This window comes from Barbatula barbatula, assembly GCF_947034865.1.
Source record: "Barbatula barbatula genome assembly, chromosome: 14".
Lineage (NCBI taxonomy): Eukaryota > Metazoa > Chordata > Actinopteri > Cypriniformes > Nemacheilidae > Barbatula > Barbatula barbatula.
The window spans coordinates 4704836-4720140 of NC_136777.1; the positions used below are offsets into that span (position 1 = coordinate 4704836).

A 15305-nucleotide genomic window follows, 5' to 3' on the forward strand; every position below is an offset into this window, starting at 1 on the left:
AAGCAATGATCCAGATGAAAGTCCCTATAAATGCAAACAGCTGTCCAATGCTCCTAAAGTGATTATCATGGCATGATTAAAATAATTAGTACCTCATAACATCCCAGCGCCTGGACTAATATCAGGATATAAAAGTCGTTGCAGGAGTCCGGACGAACAATCGAATCAGCTCGCGTCCTTATGCTTGCCATTCATAGGCAATACCGGTACGGCGCGGGGCTGTCAGTCATGTTGAATTTTCCACTCGCAGGCCCAATAGTGGCATTAATTTGTCAATCTGTATGCAGAGCGACTCTCGTAACTTCCCCAGTGTGGTAATTAGTGCTACCTGAAGTTGGAGGGCTTTGATTGCCTTAAGGGAGGTGTCCCGTAAGGCCGCTTCGCATTAGCATGAGGCCAATCGCATTGATTGCTCGCATCTGGTCATTAAAGGAGAGGGAATATTTCCCCCTTTGCCCTGGACCCAACACGGCCTGAAATCAAAAGCCGGAGCTGGAATAATCAAGGCTCAAGTTGTGCTTGAAGGAGATGAATGAATGTCGAAGATATCAATGCTTTGTGTGTATGTTTTCTTTACTAAATTAACCATGATTTGACTTTGGTAACCACAGTCTTTTTTGTTTTATTTATTGTAAAGACATATTGTAAAGACATAGCATCCTCGTGTTTACTATCGTTTATCTAGTTTAGCCATGATTTTTTGCAGTTAAAGGAACCAAATGTGTTTGTGTTTGGCCATCATCATAAAGCCATGATTATTTTTCCAAAAGGGTCCCAGTTAAATGTTGTGTTCCACAATGATGGATATACTACAATGGCACTATAATGTCATTTTGCTCAATGTAAAACATTGTAAAAAATGATTTACTGCCTTAAAAGTCAACTTACTATTTTAGGTTTTGGCCAGTATTAAACAGAAATTAAATTGATACTTACATAATTCTTAAACAAATTAAAATAAGTTAAGCAATTGCAACAATTTTTTTAAGTAATGTAATAAGGCAAAAATTACTTGTAAAGCCAAGTTGATTTTACTTGAAAAATGTAAGGCAGTGTAATTCAAGTGAGCAGTACAGATAACATTGCAAGTCTTTAGTAAAACTGTGTTTATTTCTCTCTTTAAATGAAGTTATAAATGACAATATAGTATTTATAAATGTTCTTTTTAGCAGCACATTTTTCTGGTACACAAACTTCAGATTCAAACGTGCCTTGCCTCTTTCTTTCCTCTTTCCAGTCTCGGACACAGCCGTGGTGTTAGGAGAATTCTCGCCGAGTGAGTCCCCTGATCATGTCGGGATATAGATGAAGCCACGCTTGAACGCTTCTGGGGGAGATTACTGGAACCTTCAGTCGGTTTTACCGTCGCATTAGGTGTCGGGATTGAAATGTTTTTCAACTCTTGAGCAGGCAGCAGTTGTCGGAAATGATTGAGAAAATGTCTCGCCCGAGTAGCAGAATGGAAAAGGATGTGTACCCCAGAAGATAATATGTATTGCTGTATTTTTTTCTCAGTGTGATGCTTTTTTTCAGTGCTGGAGCCCGGTACGAGACTAGCACCTCAATCGCCCAAAACTCGCCTTACCAATTTGTGTAGTTTTCATGCTTAAATGGATTTATTATGAATGCTGCATGATCTAATGAGATTTTCCTCCTTTCCATGCCCTCTTTCTGTCTTACTCTTACTTTTGATGTTCTTTCTTTCTCTCTTTCAGATATGCATTACCAACCAGTGCCAATGGGCAGCTCTGTATGATTGAAATGGTAGTGGCTAATGCAACTGCTAATGGGCGGCAGAGATACATGAATGAGTCTGGGTCAAAGGTAAACCTGCATCTGCACATGACTGTCAGTGAATCTTTGATATATGTATCTGCTTAACATTGAGAACTCCAAACTAAATTTAAACCTGGCTATTGGAAATTAAGTTTTATTTTATTTTTCAGCCAGGCATAACTCACCTGACTGAGAGAAAAATAGATCAATTTTTAAAACGGACAGCTCACTCTTTTTAAGAGCCGGTGTAATGATATTTGTTCCTGAAATAATAGATTTTATCGCTCTTGTTAAATGATAAATAACAGGCTTGTGTTTTTAAAAGTAATTGATGAGATCCTCAGAGGAAGCTATACGCCAATAATCAGACACTTACAAATAGACTAAAAGCCCTACACTGAATATAATGACTTTGCAAAAGTTTATTCATAAGCTGTGAAGACATTTGAAAAATGACTACAGTTTTTAGTTTGTTGAGAGACTGGCTCTTTAACTTCTTCACCCTCTGTGTCAGTCAATAGCAAGTCCCGCCTTCTTTAATTTGATTGGACAGTAATCGTTGCCTTCCTTCATTTGTTTGGCAACCTAAATCAGATTGACATTGACGAGCTCATTCGGAGTATATATTAATTAAACAAAGTACATTATACAATACTAATAGAGTGTAAACTATTATATTTATTAAAATTGTTAAACGGATGCCAACCAATTGGGACAATTAAGATCTCCCTACTACCCCTAACCTCATACACTTTATTATTGAACTCCTGTTAGCCATTTTTCAAATATTTTCTTCATTTTGTTGAAAATAAGGGCCTGTATGATCTGTTGTGTGATGTGAAAATAGAAGAGTGAGTTGGCAACAGATGAATTCGAACTTGCATTCATATGTAGCGTCAGAACTACTTGTTACGCATCTTACTCACCACAGCACTGAAGCTGCTGGCAAAGTGGCGTCGTTTTTATACTCTACATTTGTTGTGGAGTAGGACCCACTCGCATATGTCCATTGGTAGATCAGATCTGAGATCAGGTCAGTTGATTCATTTTCTACAGTATTGTACGGCCATGAATAAAACTTGGATGAGGGCCCCCAATCCCCAGGGCCCATATGCGCCTGCATATCCTACGCTTCTTAAGAGAGATAACAACTAGCACAAAGTTTGACAAACACAAAAACAAATGCTTGTCTTGAGAACCACAGGCTTTTGAGTAACACTGAATGAAACATCTTTGCATTGAAAAATTGCAAAATGCTTTTTTATTCTTTACAGAGACATGCAGAAAAGCAGTGATATGTACAATGTTTAACTGCATATCGATATAAGCATCTTTCTTTAACATATGCTTAGGTGGTGTTCGGCCCCATGTTTCTGGGTGGAGTTCCAACTCTCTCAGAGCTCCACCGCAGCGGTGCCAATGTCTCCGGCTTCATTGGATGCATCCGTGAACTACAGAGTGGCTCCAGGGAGCTGTATGTTGTGGGTGAAGCAATCAGAGGCCAAAATATTCAGAACTGTGACTCGGCAGTCTGTCAGCACCAACCCTGTCGCAATGGAGGAAAGTTTGTCAGGTATGGTTTTGTTATATCCTCCAGTTTTAAATTCACTAGTTTCAAGACTACTGTATGATCTGTAAATGATTCTGGTGTGTCTCAGGTCTCCTGGGGGAGGACAGGCGCTCATTGGGTGACCCTGTCATAGCAAGGTCACTGATTTGTGTCTATGTGGAGTTTGCGTGTTCTCTGTGTGTTGGCAGAGGTCTCCATTTCACATTTATGCATTCGGCGGACGCTTTTATCCAAAGTGACTCAAAGTGCATTCAGGTTTTACCTTTTATCAGTATGTGCATTGCCTGGGAACTAAACCCAGTGGCCTTGGTATTGATAGCGCCATCCTCTGCAGTTGAAATACAGGAAAGAATATTTCCTCTGGATACTCGGGTTTTCCCATAGACATGCACGTCAGCTGAACTGGAGACATTAAAATGTGATTGTCTAAACTGACTGCTTTAACAGGGTGTTTCTTTGACTTCGGCCTAGATGTGATGGAAAAGACTTCAGCTCTCCCTGTGACCCTTTAAAGTATAAGATGGATAGATGAATAGGAAGGGTATAGGAGGAGAACTGACAATAAATTACAATAACAAATAGGGGTAAATTTGCATTAAGACGTGCAAATAAAAATGAAAAATCTTTGCAACAATAAGTGCAAATAATAATAATAATTATAATCAACAGTTAAAAAAATATTTATAATATGTTTATTTGCATTGGGTGGTGATGATGTTATTCCTGTACACAAAAAAATATGAATCAAATTTAATCTTTGAGAGGTTGACTTTAACCAGAAGATTTCATCACTGTACATTTATCAATCACTTTCTTGCATGAACATCTCTTGCGTTTCAATTTTTATTTATTAATATTTGGCATACGTACAGTTTTCAACAAAATTTTGTGCTTTTGACAGAGCTCGGAGTTTGTAAATATTGGCAAGGAAGTGCAGATGCTGTGGAGATGCTCACTTGAGTTTTAAATAGCAGTAATCAGAAGCCTGATTGCAGGGATAAGAGTTTGTGAATGCGTTTTTTTTTTTTGTTAAACCACAGTAGCATTTTGTGTTGTTTACTTTTTCTGTGTTAAAAACATGTTTTGATTAGGGGTGGAAATCTTTAGGCCTCTAGCAATTCAAGGCTCAATTCAATTCCAGAACGATTCTTAGTGTATCTCAATTTTAGGCGACAGTCAGGGTAGAGGCACAAATCGTCTGCAAGTAAGGGCTTGTTGCCAGATTTGACTGCATAAAAGCCATCCCTAAATATACCTGATCTGATCTACCAATATAAATGAAATAAATGGGTGTAATACCTTGGTTTCAGAGGCTCTGTGGCTTCTGGTGAATCTGTTAAATTAAATACAGCAATAGCGATTCTATTGCAGTCTAAATGTTGAACATGTACAAATCTAAAGAAATATCTGTTCTAGTGCATATCTCCCTTTAAACTTACAGACATGTACACTGTGGTTAGTCATTAAATTTGATTCCAAACCCACCTCTGCAATGACCGTTTTACATTTTCCTGTGCTCCGGTCAAGGCTCATGAACTCATTATATGTGAAAATAGAATGTTTGAAAAAATATCGACTCAACTTGGTACATTAGCCCCGTCTCTTTCCTTTATGTGATGAGCCATTGAGAGGGAATGAAAAAGTCCAGGCTTTGGGTTTGTGTTAATTGGATAGTTCAACCAAAAATAAAAATTTGGTCATTTTACTCGCCTTCCAGACTCGTGTGAAAGTGGATCTCTCTCGTTGTTGCCATATCTCAGACAGTTTCTGCATATTTCATGTTAATCTTTAGTCCTTACCCAATAGTATCGTCCCCTTCCAATATCAGTAGAGTCTTTAATCACATTTATTAAAGACAGATACACCTGTACGATTATTTCCGAAAACATACGGCGCGTGCGAGGGGGGATGGGGCGGAACTAAAGCATGTCTGAATCCATTGCCAACAAAACACAGACGTATGACTCAGTTTCACTTACTGCGTGCTGTTCATGTCCGACATCTTTTAGCGCTGGGACTGCTCAATCTATCAGTTTCAAATGCTCTCCAAATCCAGCATTATACTCACCGTTTATATAACATCCATCACTAAAATGCCGTGAACAAAGAAACACACACCTCTCACTATCGCAAGAGTAATGAGCTACAGCTGAAGGCCCACAGCGCAGCCAATTTTGACGCAACGCAGCTAGTCTTGATGGTAAGCGGGTCTCACTTGTCGGTTGATGCGTGGGTGGGCAATTTCTTTCACCTTGCCGAGAATTGCCCAGTAAGGGATTAAGAAAAGTTGTTATGAAATGGATTTTCATGTTCGAAAAAAACTTTCCGAAACCTATACGAACGCTGGGGGAGTGCATCAAGCACGGAAATACAAATTCATACGTCCAACTCGTTTTTTGACAAGTTGGCCCCCAGCATTTTTTAAGTTGTAAATAAGACTGAATGCATAAATCACTGTTGCATGCCCCCTTTAAGGAAATAACAGCTTATAAGAAAGTAATGTATATTTGACCATGAGTTTGAATAAATGATAGAAATTTAATTTTTGGGTGAATTGTTTCTTTAAGTGGTCTGTAACCATGACTTTCCTTTGTTTAACCCTCTCTATGTAGCATTTATAGACTGTTGCTCTCTTTCATCTCATGCCTTTCTTTTCATGTAATGTATTTAATGTATATTTCCAGTCTGAAAGGGATGTTTATTTTCTCCTGTGATGTCATGTTTAGAGTACTTAGCATCCACTTCAAGAACGAAATAACATCCCATTTGTATAACAGATGCATTTTCTTCAAAATAATAAAACTAGCTGTAACCACTCATATTAGGCTAAAAGCCCTGGATGATGTCTTAATGCTAACACCAGTTAGCTGAGGTGAGCAAATGCGATATTTTCTTCCAGCAGGCAGCTGACGTTAACATGCCCGCTTTCTCAACAGATGGTTCTTAAACATATTCCCTCCTCGGAGCCGTCTCTCCATTTCAGCTCCAGAAGTGATGTTTTACCTCGCCTCCCCTCATCCGTTTCCTCTCCGGCACATTTAAACTTTCAGAAATTGTATATAGCTGCGAATTTGGGCATGATGTGGTTATTGAAGTACCTGGTATGCTGCTTTAAGGCCCTCGTCCTAGCGTTTCGTTCTGTCAGTGATTCATGGCTATAATGGCTGTAATCCTGTGACTTGCAGACAGATTCGGCCCACCTCCGTCGGGTAACAGCCCGAGCGTGCGGAGGGCAGGAGAGAACAGCTGTACATCAGCCGTTCATTTCGTTCGCGTATAGCAACATCATTCACCTAGCTGTCGAGCCGAGCACTAAACTCTTTTACCGAGTGTGTCACGCCTGCCCAAGTGTATAATCGAGTGCTTGGCCGACTAAACAGGCAATACAGCATGTTTGGAGGACCAGCCTCTCCATTTTAGGGGCTTCTGTGAGCCGTAACTGTGTGTCACGTTTACAGCTGGGATCTTTGAAGTAGAGAGAGCATCTTTGGTGTGTAACGTTAAAATGTTTGTATTGCATCACTTGCATTGCAGGATGATCTATTGATGATATGCAGGACATCCTGATGTAAATACAATTGCAGGCAAAGAATGTTATTAAATGTTTATGTAGGCTTGAGTTTTCACAAAATGGCCATAAGAATGAGGTAAGGACCCTATTTATATTAATGCTGCGGTTACACACGGAGCAAACAAAAAACCTCATGGATCCAGCATGGATGCTGCTTTCAGACAAAGCTTCTTGTTTTCTGAAACTTGTCCTGGGCAGGGAAATAGCATTTGTGGAAATGTTTCTCTTTTTGTATTCGTACATTGGCTGGCTGTGCGCTTATTTAAATAGACATGCCAAACGCTTTCCTTGTTAAATTATTCATACACGTTTGCCTCCAGAAGCTCGCTTTCCTCGCAGCAGAAACGGCCAGTGATGGCAGCTCATTATATCTGCCGGGAGAGGTGTGCGTCAGGAGCGCGTTTGACCCAATTTACATCAGACTTATGTCACCAGACCTTCAGACCATCACGTGAATTTGAAAGAAAAGTTTTTGTAAAGGTCTTTAGTTCGCAGTGGTGACCGCTGGTTCACCTCATTCTGCCATGAAAGACAACGTGGCTTTGGTCTCTTTGCTGTCTTACGTAATACTCTAGGTTCATTTAAAGCAGCATCTTTATGTAAGTGAATGGAGGCTGACCTTGCTGAACCATATTAACAGTATTTTTCTGAAGCTAAGCCAGTTATGAAGTTTTATTTATTTGCAGTTTACTTGGAAAATGATTTGATGAATGCAGGTTTTCTAAACAGGGCATATAAAACATAATTTCCGGTCACACTTCAGTAAAGGTGGCAATTCTCGCTATTAACAAACTATTAGCTACAACTTTTTCCCGGATAAACACTTCATTTGTTGCTTATTAATAGTTAGTAGGTAGTTGTTAGGTTTAGGTATTGGGTAAGATTAGGGATGTAGAATATGGTCATGCAGAATATGTGCTTTACAAGTACTAATAAACAGCCAATATACCAATAATAGGGATGCTATTAATAACTAGTTAATAGTGAGAATTGCCAAATTTTCTTTTTTATTAATAAAAACTCTTTATACTAAGTTAAAACTGTTTATACCAAGTTAACCTCACAGCCCAACAAAAACATAATGTGCTACTTGCTGTTGGTAACAGTTGCAGAATTCTATAAAGCATTTTATTAGGCAAAATGTGTTTATTACATTACATTATTTCATATTATTTATATACATAAATCATATAATTAATATATAATATTAATATATGATAACTATTTTAATTCTATATATTTATACTGTAAATGCAGCTGCGGAAAAAATAAAGAGACCATTTCACAATTATTTTCCAATTTTCCATTTATAGTTATGTGTTTATGTAAAATTAAAATTTTGTTTCACTCTGTGAGCTACTAAAAATACCCCTCCCAAATTTCAAGTAAAAATATTGTTTCTATTTGCGTTTATTAGCAAAAGATGAAAGCTGGAGAAACACGTCAAAATGACAGGTCTGTATTTTTCTCAGATCTCAAATACAAAATCATATTCACTTTTAAGCAATACAACAGTAATATGTATTTAGGAAAAGTTCACGTTATTTTTTGTGTTATCACAGTTTTCATGTGTCTTGTCATCCTGTCCGTTTTTCACATTGCCGTTGGCTGATTTTGTCGAAAAAAAGACACTAGACTAGAATGGCCACAATACACCTAGAAATGCTGATTGAATACACATTTGGAATGGTTTCTTAAATTCTTTCCATGGCTTTATACAACTTGTATATACAGTATATTCTTGGTGTGAATAGGCCTTTTGAATAGCAATAAACTACTAGCTTATAGACTACCTTAAAGCTATCAGACACGGCAAAATACTCAATATGTCATTGCAATATCAATATATTTCAGAATGGTAAACACGTCTCCTGTGATCATATACCCGTGTGCTGTGGAAAGCTCGCCATATGCAGCTGCAGACACCTGAGAGCGTCTCCTCATCATTCCGTGCGTCAATCTGAGCTTGCACGGATGGTGAAGGGCAATCAGTCACAAAAACAGATCTGTTTGCATGTTCTACATCATGCGGGGCAATAATCTCCCAGCCTGCTGCGGCGTTACCACCCGCGATCCGGAAAAGCAATGACAAACCGTCCGAGCGCAAACCGTTGATTAGTTTCTCAAAGAGTTTTTTATGTGTATTGATATGCAGTGATTTTATATTAAACTATAAATTCATTCCTGGAGCTCACAGGTTTGATTCCCCAGGGTTTGAGCCTGAATCGCTGTCTGCCAAAATGCATAAATGTAAATTATGTGTCGATTCGTAGACTCCTTGTACAGGCATTTCTCTTTCTACACTTTTCCGTGTGTTGTGAGAATATCTATATAGGTGTATTTGTGTGGTTTCAGTCACTTGCACGGGTTCTAAATCCCTGTGACACAATGTAAATATTTCATTTTTACTGCTGTGCTGCGGCTCCAAACACATTATTAATTTATGGATTTGAAACTCCTCCAATGCTTCCTGTATCTGATATTACACCTTTGAAAAACATCTTCCAGCAGCATATGAAGTTCTTGTCTAAATATTGCTTATCATGCCGGCCCACCCTCTATTCCTCGCTCGGGGATACAGGCTGGAATTATAAAAGCACTGTTTGTGAAATTGGACCTCAACAGTCAGGCATTAGCTTGAACGGTTCTCATCATTCGGTTGCGGTGCGGCTAGATCAACATCAGCAGAACGTAACTGGATTTGCGAATGGCCTTCAAGCAGAGGTCTGCTCTTATTTGAATGAGCCTGTGATGTTTGATTTGTTGTATACTGCAAAATCACGTCCGGGTGTGTTGGGGTAGCATATTATATAATGAGATTACATCTATTACTTTTTAATGTTATATTACTGTTTATGTAATAAGCAATTGAGTATTTCTGTTGAATTTATTAGTTAAATAAATAATTTGCTTACAAATACGATAACAAACTTTAAACGGTTTTAAGGGTTGTTAAAGGGATAGTTCACCCCAAAGTAAAACTTCTGTCTGCATTTACTCACCCTCATGTCGTTCACATTATGTACATGAACACAATCTGCAGAACACAAAAGAAGATGTGTTTTGAGAAATGTCTTGTGGTTTTGTGTCCATACAATGGAAGTCAATGGGGACCAGTGTTGTTTGGCCACCCGCATTCTTCAAAATATCTTCTTTTGTGTTCTGCAGTGGAAAGATAATCATACATGTTTGGAATTACTTGAGATTGAGTAAATAATGAAAGAATTCACATTTTGGTGTGAATTATCCCTTTAAAGATGGTAATCTGTGAAGTTCTCATTTGTTTTGTTTCTGCTGTTTTGACGTTCTTCCCCCAGCCCCTCTTTTTCCTTCCAGTCTCTGCCTTCCATGCAAACTCCACTGAAGTTAATGATGCGGTACGAGTACATTTCATCTCTCTTTTTCTTATTTTGGTTCCCTGTGTGTAGCGACACGGAGAACTGGTTCTGTGTGTGTCCCTCCCTCTACTCCGGCAAGCTGTGCCAGTTCACCGCCTGCGAGCGAAACCCGTGTGCACGCGGCGCCACCTGCGTCCCTCAGACGCTGCTGGAGGCGGCGTGCCTGTGCCCCTACGGAAGACAGGGTCTCCTCTGCGATGAGGGTAGGTCTCCCGTCAGAGTTTTGTGACTAGATGCCGATTTGTAACCATGGGAAAATGATGTAAGAACATACAAGCCGATGTGGCCAGGGGGCTTTCGTTTGATATTATTACATCTGACGTTTGTTTCGCTCGTCTCCTGTGCACGCACCTCCGTCTTTGAGGTTAGACCCACAGGTGATCGATTGAGATGTTTTCCCAGGAGTTTTGTTTAACCGACACCTGATGCAAGCTGAAGAAATATCTTCCAATTAAAGTAGCTAACTGCTCTAAAAACTCTCTAAACAGAAAAAGAGCTCGAAGCCTTACGTGTGAATGTTTTGAGGAGAACAGCCAGCTTTGCAGATCGCTCGCTTGGTTTTATTACAAGCACTGACCTTTTAGAGGTGTTTTCAGGTAGATGAGCACACCAAGTGCTTTCAGTTAGGAACCGCTATCTGTGAATAAGCTTTTACAAAAAACAGAACGTGCTCACCAGTTTGTGGTGGTGCTTTAAATATCAGCGCTGTGAAGACATACCGCACAGCCAGGTAATGCACGTCTCTTCCTAGCTTTACTTTTGCTGTGTTAAGTCAGCTAATCTGAAATATCTGCTTACACAGATAGCTCAGATAGGGAAAGGAACTGCCTCTTTTTTGCTGTAATCTAATTGGGCGTAGTTTAAGGACGCATGGCACGGCATGCCAAGGAGAGGCTTCCAGACGTCCCTACACCAGACAGCAGAGAGCCTGATGCCAAATAGAGTGTTCTAATCTCCCACTGTCACACCGAGTGGGACCGACATTTAAATTTAAAGCCTGATAACAGCAGATAACATCAGTCAGTATTGATTATTAGCCAAGACCTCCTTGCCTCTGGGAAGTGTCTCAACTTTGGATGTGCTGGACTTCTTCAAAATATGTCGACATTGATTTGGATTCTTGTTTTTTCAGAGAACTTAAATGATGTGTTACATTTAGAAATGACATATTATGCATAAAACCCGAGCTACATTTGAAGCTGCAATATGTAACTTTGGCCTCATGTCTGTTTGAAACAAAATGACAAGTTATGCATTGACTACCACAGTAGGAAACATTTTTGTGTCTGTTTTTTGTTTTGCAAAAACGCAAAATTAAATATTTTTAAGAATTTTGGAAGAAAACTATTCTGGGGCACCTTTGGCTATACCATTTTCATTTTTCCTACTATGGTAGTCAATGGTGTCCCAGAAGCATTAGTTGCTCACATTTTTCCGAACATCTGTCGTTGTGTTCAACAGAACAAAGATATTGGAACAACTATAGGAGGAGTAAATCATGACAGAAGTTTAATTTGGGTAAACTATCACTTTATGAATACAGACAGACAATATAAATGGAGTGATGCAGCGATGACGTATTTTTGTAGGCCAACTCAGAAGTTAGTGCCAGACGGGTTCCCTTGGGCGAAAACCTATGCATTTTTCCCATACTTTTGGAAGATCGCAAAAATAAGATCTGTGATTAACAGAGTTTGATGATGTTTATACATTTCGTCTATAAAGATCATCTTTTTAAATGAACACAACATTTGTTACTTTTGAAAGCTAAATACAATAACCAGATGTTAAAAGATAACATGTGGCTATAAACACAGCCTCTCAATATCAACATCACCACCACCAAGCCTTTGAAAACTTTTCCAAACTTTATTAAATTAAAAAGTTTTTAGAGATTTGTGCCCATGTTGCATTATTTGTGAGATTTATGCAGAAGGACGTCCCAAAGGAAATATTCGCTTTTATCAAATGTCGTTTTTAAGACACAACGGGTTATAACTGGTGTGTTTTATCTCAGATTAAAACGTAGAAATGGTTTTGTTAACCAGAGACCTTATTTCATGCAATTTACCAAAAACAAATAAAGAAAACCTGTAGACTTTGGGGCGATGGAACCGGAAGTGCTAAAATCCTCTGTTTACATCATGCTACCCTAAAACAGATACCTAAAATATCACAAGATATCTGGCATACAGCTCTCTTACTGGTTTAAAAAAAACAGTCAAACATCAAGCTTATTTCCTGTATGTGTGACTTTACATGAGGAGATTAAAGAATCATCTATGATACCTGTGGAAGGCATTCAGGATCAATCAGATTTGGTGAGGAGCTGCTCGCACGTTTGCATATTTTCGTGTGTTTATATATTTATTTGTCTGTTTTCCCTGTTTGTATGAGGTAAGAGACGGAAATCAAGAAAAGCTAAATATAACCAGGTCCAGCTAAATATAACCAGGTCCAGCTATCACAGCTGAAAGAGCACTTTTGAATTTCACAAGAACCTCGTAAACAAACGGGTTTGGACTAGAACGGGTGGAAATAAATGGATGATGTGTCACCTGTATAAACTGCCAGTGAGTTGGAGGTTGTGTTTACTTGTTTCTTTAGACACCTCCAGCAATAGAAGCAGTATAATACAGACAACCTGACGTAGGAAAATCATCCTGTGCACTGTGGTGCTTTCACTTGGAATATGAAAGCGTAAACATATTTTGGCCCATAAGGGGTTCAGCCATCATAGGTTGATTTTGCCAAAGAAATTGAATATTTTAAAAGGAGGCATTATTAATACATGGAGCATTTAAAACAGGAAACCTGTCTGAAACCAGTCATTGTTTTTTATGTAGTGTGATGGCAGCCATTCATTTTTATATAAGATTCTGTATATTGTATTACATTTTTTATCAGTACTTTTATTAACAAGTAATTTATGCTTTTTAAAAACGTAATTATGTGTAAATATGTATATTTAATGTTTCTGTGCAATGAAAAGACTATACCTGACTATAGGTTGGAGAAATGTGCACATTTTATCTTTGGAAATAAGATCAATTAGATTATGGTTAATTTTAGAATTATAATTGTCATTCCAAAGAGTAAGCTAGAACATCTGATGCTTTTAAAGTAGTTTTGTAAAATTCTATAAAGGACTTATTTTTCCTCCAAAAAAAATGTATTTCAGCATTTCACATAGGCTATTATGTCACATATAAAGTAAAAAAATACAAGTCAGTTCTGCTTCAACACAATCTAGTCCTGTTGGTTGAATGGCAAACGGAGTAAGTAAGATCGAAGTTTAGGATTTTCTCCGCTTTCTGAAATAATTTAGTTTAAAGCAACAGATATTTGTCAAATTCATATGTTTTCAAAAATATCTCATTGTCCATTTGGAGAGTTAAATTATGATGGCACAAAATTACAACAGTGCTGTTATAAGCAGCATTTTCTCAACATGAAAAAAATGACAGGATTCAGAAAATGGATTGTATGATGCAATATCACCATCTTGTGGCCCCATGCTTGCAAATTCACCTATTAACAAATTTACATTATTTGATGTTTTGCACATGCTTTTTATGTGGCTTATTCTCCTATTCCCAGAAATAGATTTTTTTATGAGTTTCAGCTAAAACTCCAATAATACATGAGACTATAAGATTCTATATTTGATAAACTTTCATATTACTATTTCAAGTACTTTTCGTTAACTTAATTTTTTATAATTTTGTGTAAATATGTATATTAATGTTTATGTGCTGTGTCTATTTAATGTTAATGTTAAATGTAAAAACTTTTTATCATGCCAATAAAGATATATGAATCAGAATCTTGTGGCCTAGTTTTATACAGTTGCTGATAATTTATTTCACCTTATAGAAAATGTACATTATTTGGTGTTTTGCACTTTTTTTCTACTAGTTAGTGGATTACTTGGATTAAAATACATTGTTTAAGCATAGCAACCATACTGTAACTAGATTTGAACCTGCACCTTTCAGACCTGATCTTTAAGCATTAGCTTACCATAAACTTGTTTTGTATTGCACATCCATTTTCTATTTATTCATATACATACCACATTTCTTTTCAGCTGTCAACATCACTCGGCCCAGATTTACTGGACTTGATGAATTTGGATACTCGTCCTACATCGCTTTTCCTCCTGTTCCCAATATGAGCCATTTTTATGAATTCCAGCTAAAGCTCACCTTCGCCAATAATGCCTCGGCTTTGAGAAGCAACCTCATTCTGTTTGCCGGGCAAAAAGGACAAGGTGAGTCAAAATGGGAATATTTTCTTACGCTCTTCTGGTTGTCGCGCCGTCTCTCTCTTTGTAGTCTTTGATTGCAGCGCATCCCATAGCACTTGGAATAGAATGACTGTCTGGGTTCATTGCAGTACGCCTGTAAACAATTTCCCAGCACCGGTGGGGTGCGAGAGGTCGTGATGGAGAAAGTGAGGCTGGGAAATGATATCGCTCAACAAGGAGATGTTAATGGAGCTCCTGTAAACATCCAAAATCCAACAGCAGAGACAAAATGTCACACAAGGGGGAAAGATGATTAATATTATTAGCTGGTATGAGAGAAAAAGCTTGTCGGGTGTTCCTTAAAGTGACAGTTCCCCTCGTAAAAATGGAAGTGTTTGGCATTTACTCCTCTACTGTTTGATGGAAGTTTTCATGGCAGTGACTCACAGGGGTTCAAAGGATCTGAAGATGAGTAGGCTGATGATAGAGTTTTCATTTTGTTGATGTTTTTAATAGATTAAGGCCTGGTTTCATAGACAAGGCTTAGTTTAAGACAGGACCATAGTTTAGTTAAATTGGGTTATTTCAGTTGCTTTTATGAAAATGCCTTAGATTGAAACCTTACTACTGTGCACCTTGAGTTATTACATATTTTAAGATATGTCAGGGCAATTTATTTTCCTTTAAAATGGCTCAAACTTTCATTTGCAAGCACACTTAAATACTTTGTTATTGGTTTGA

The 15305-nt window shown here is 38.1% G+C and overlaps 1 protein-coding gene across 1 annotated transcript in view; it reads left to right on the plus strand.

The window, feature by feature from the left end:
• eys (eyes shut homolog) overlaps nt 1–15305 on the plus strand; it is a 160408-nt gene that overhangs the window by 139688 nt on the left and 5415 nt on the right. The window contains exons 40-43 of the mRNA XM_079473466.1: nt 1716–1824; nt 3129–3349; nt 10346–10518; nt 14406–14588. Coding sequence (XP_079329592.1) covers nt 1716–1824; nt 3129–3349; nt 10346–10518; nt 14406–14588 — 686 coding nt within the window. The remainder of the gene's footprint in view (nt 1–1715; nt 1825–3128; nt 3350–10345; nt 10519–14405; nt 14589–15305) is intronic.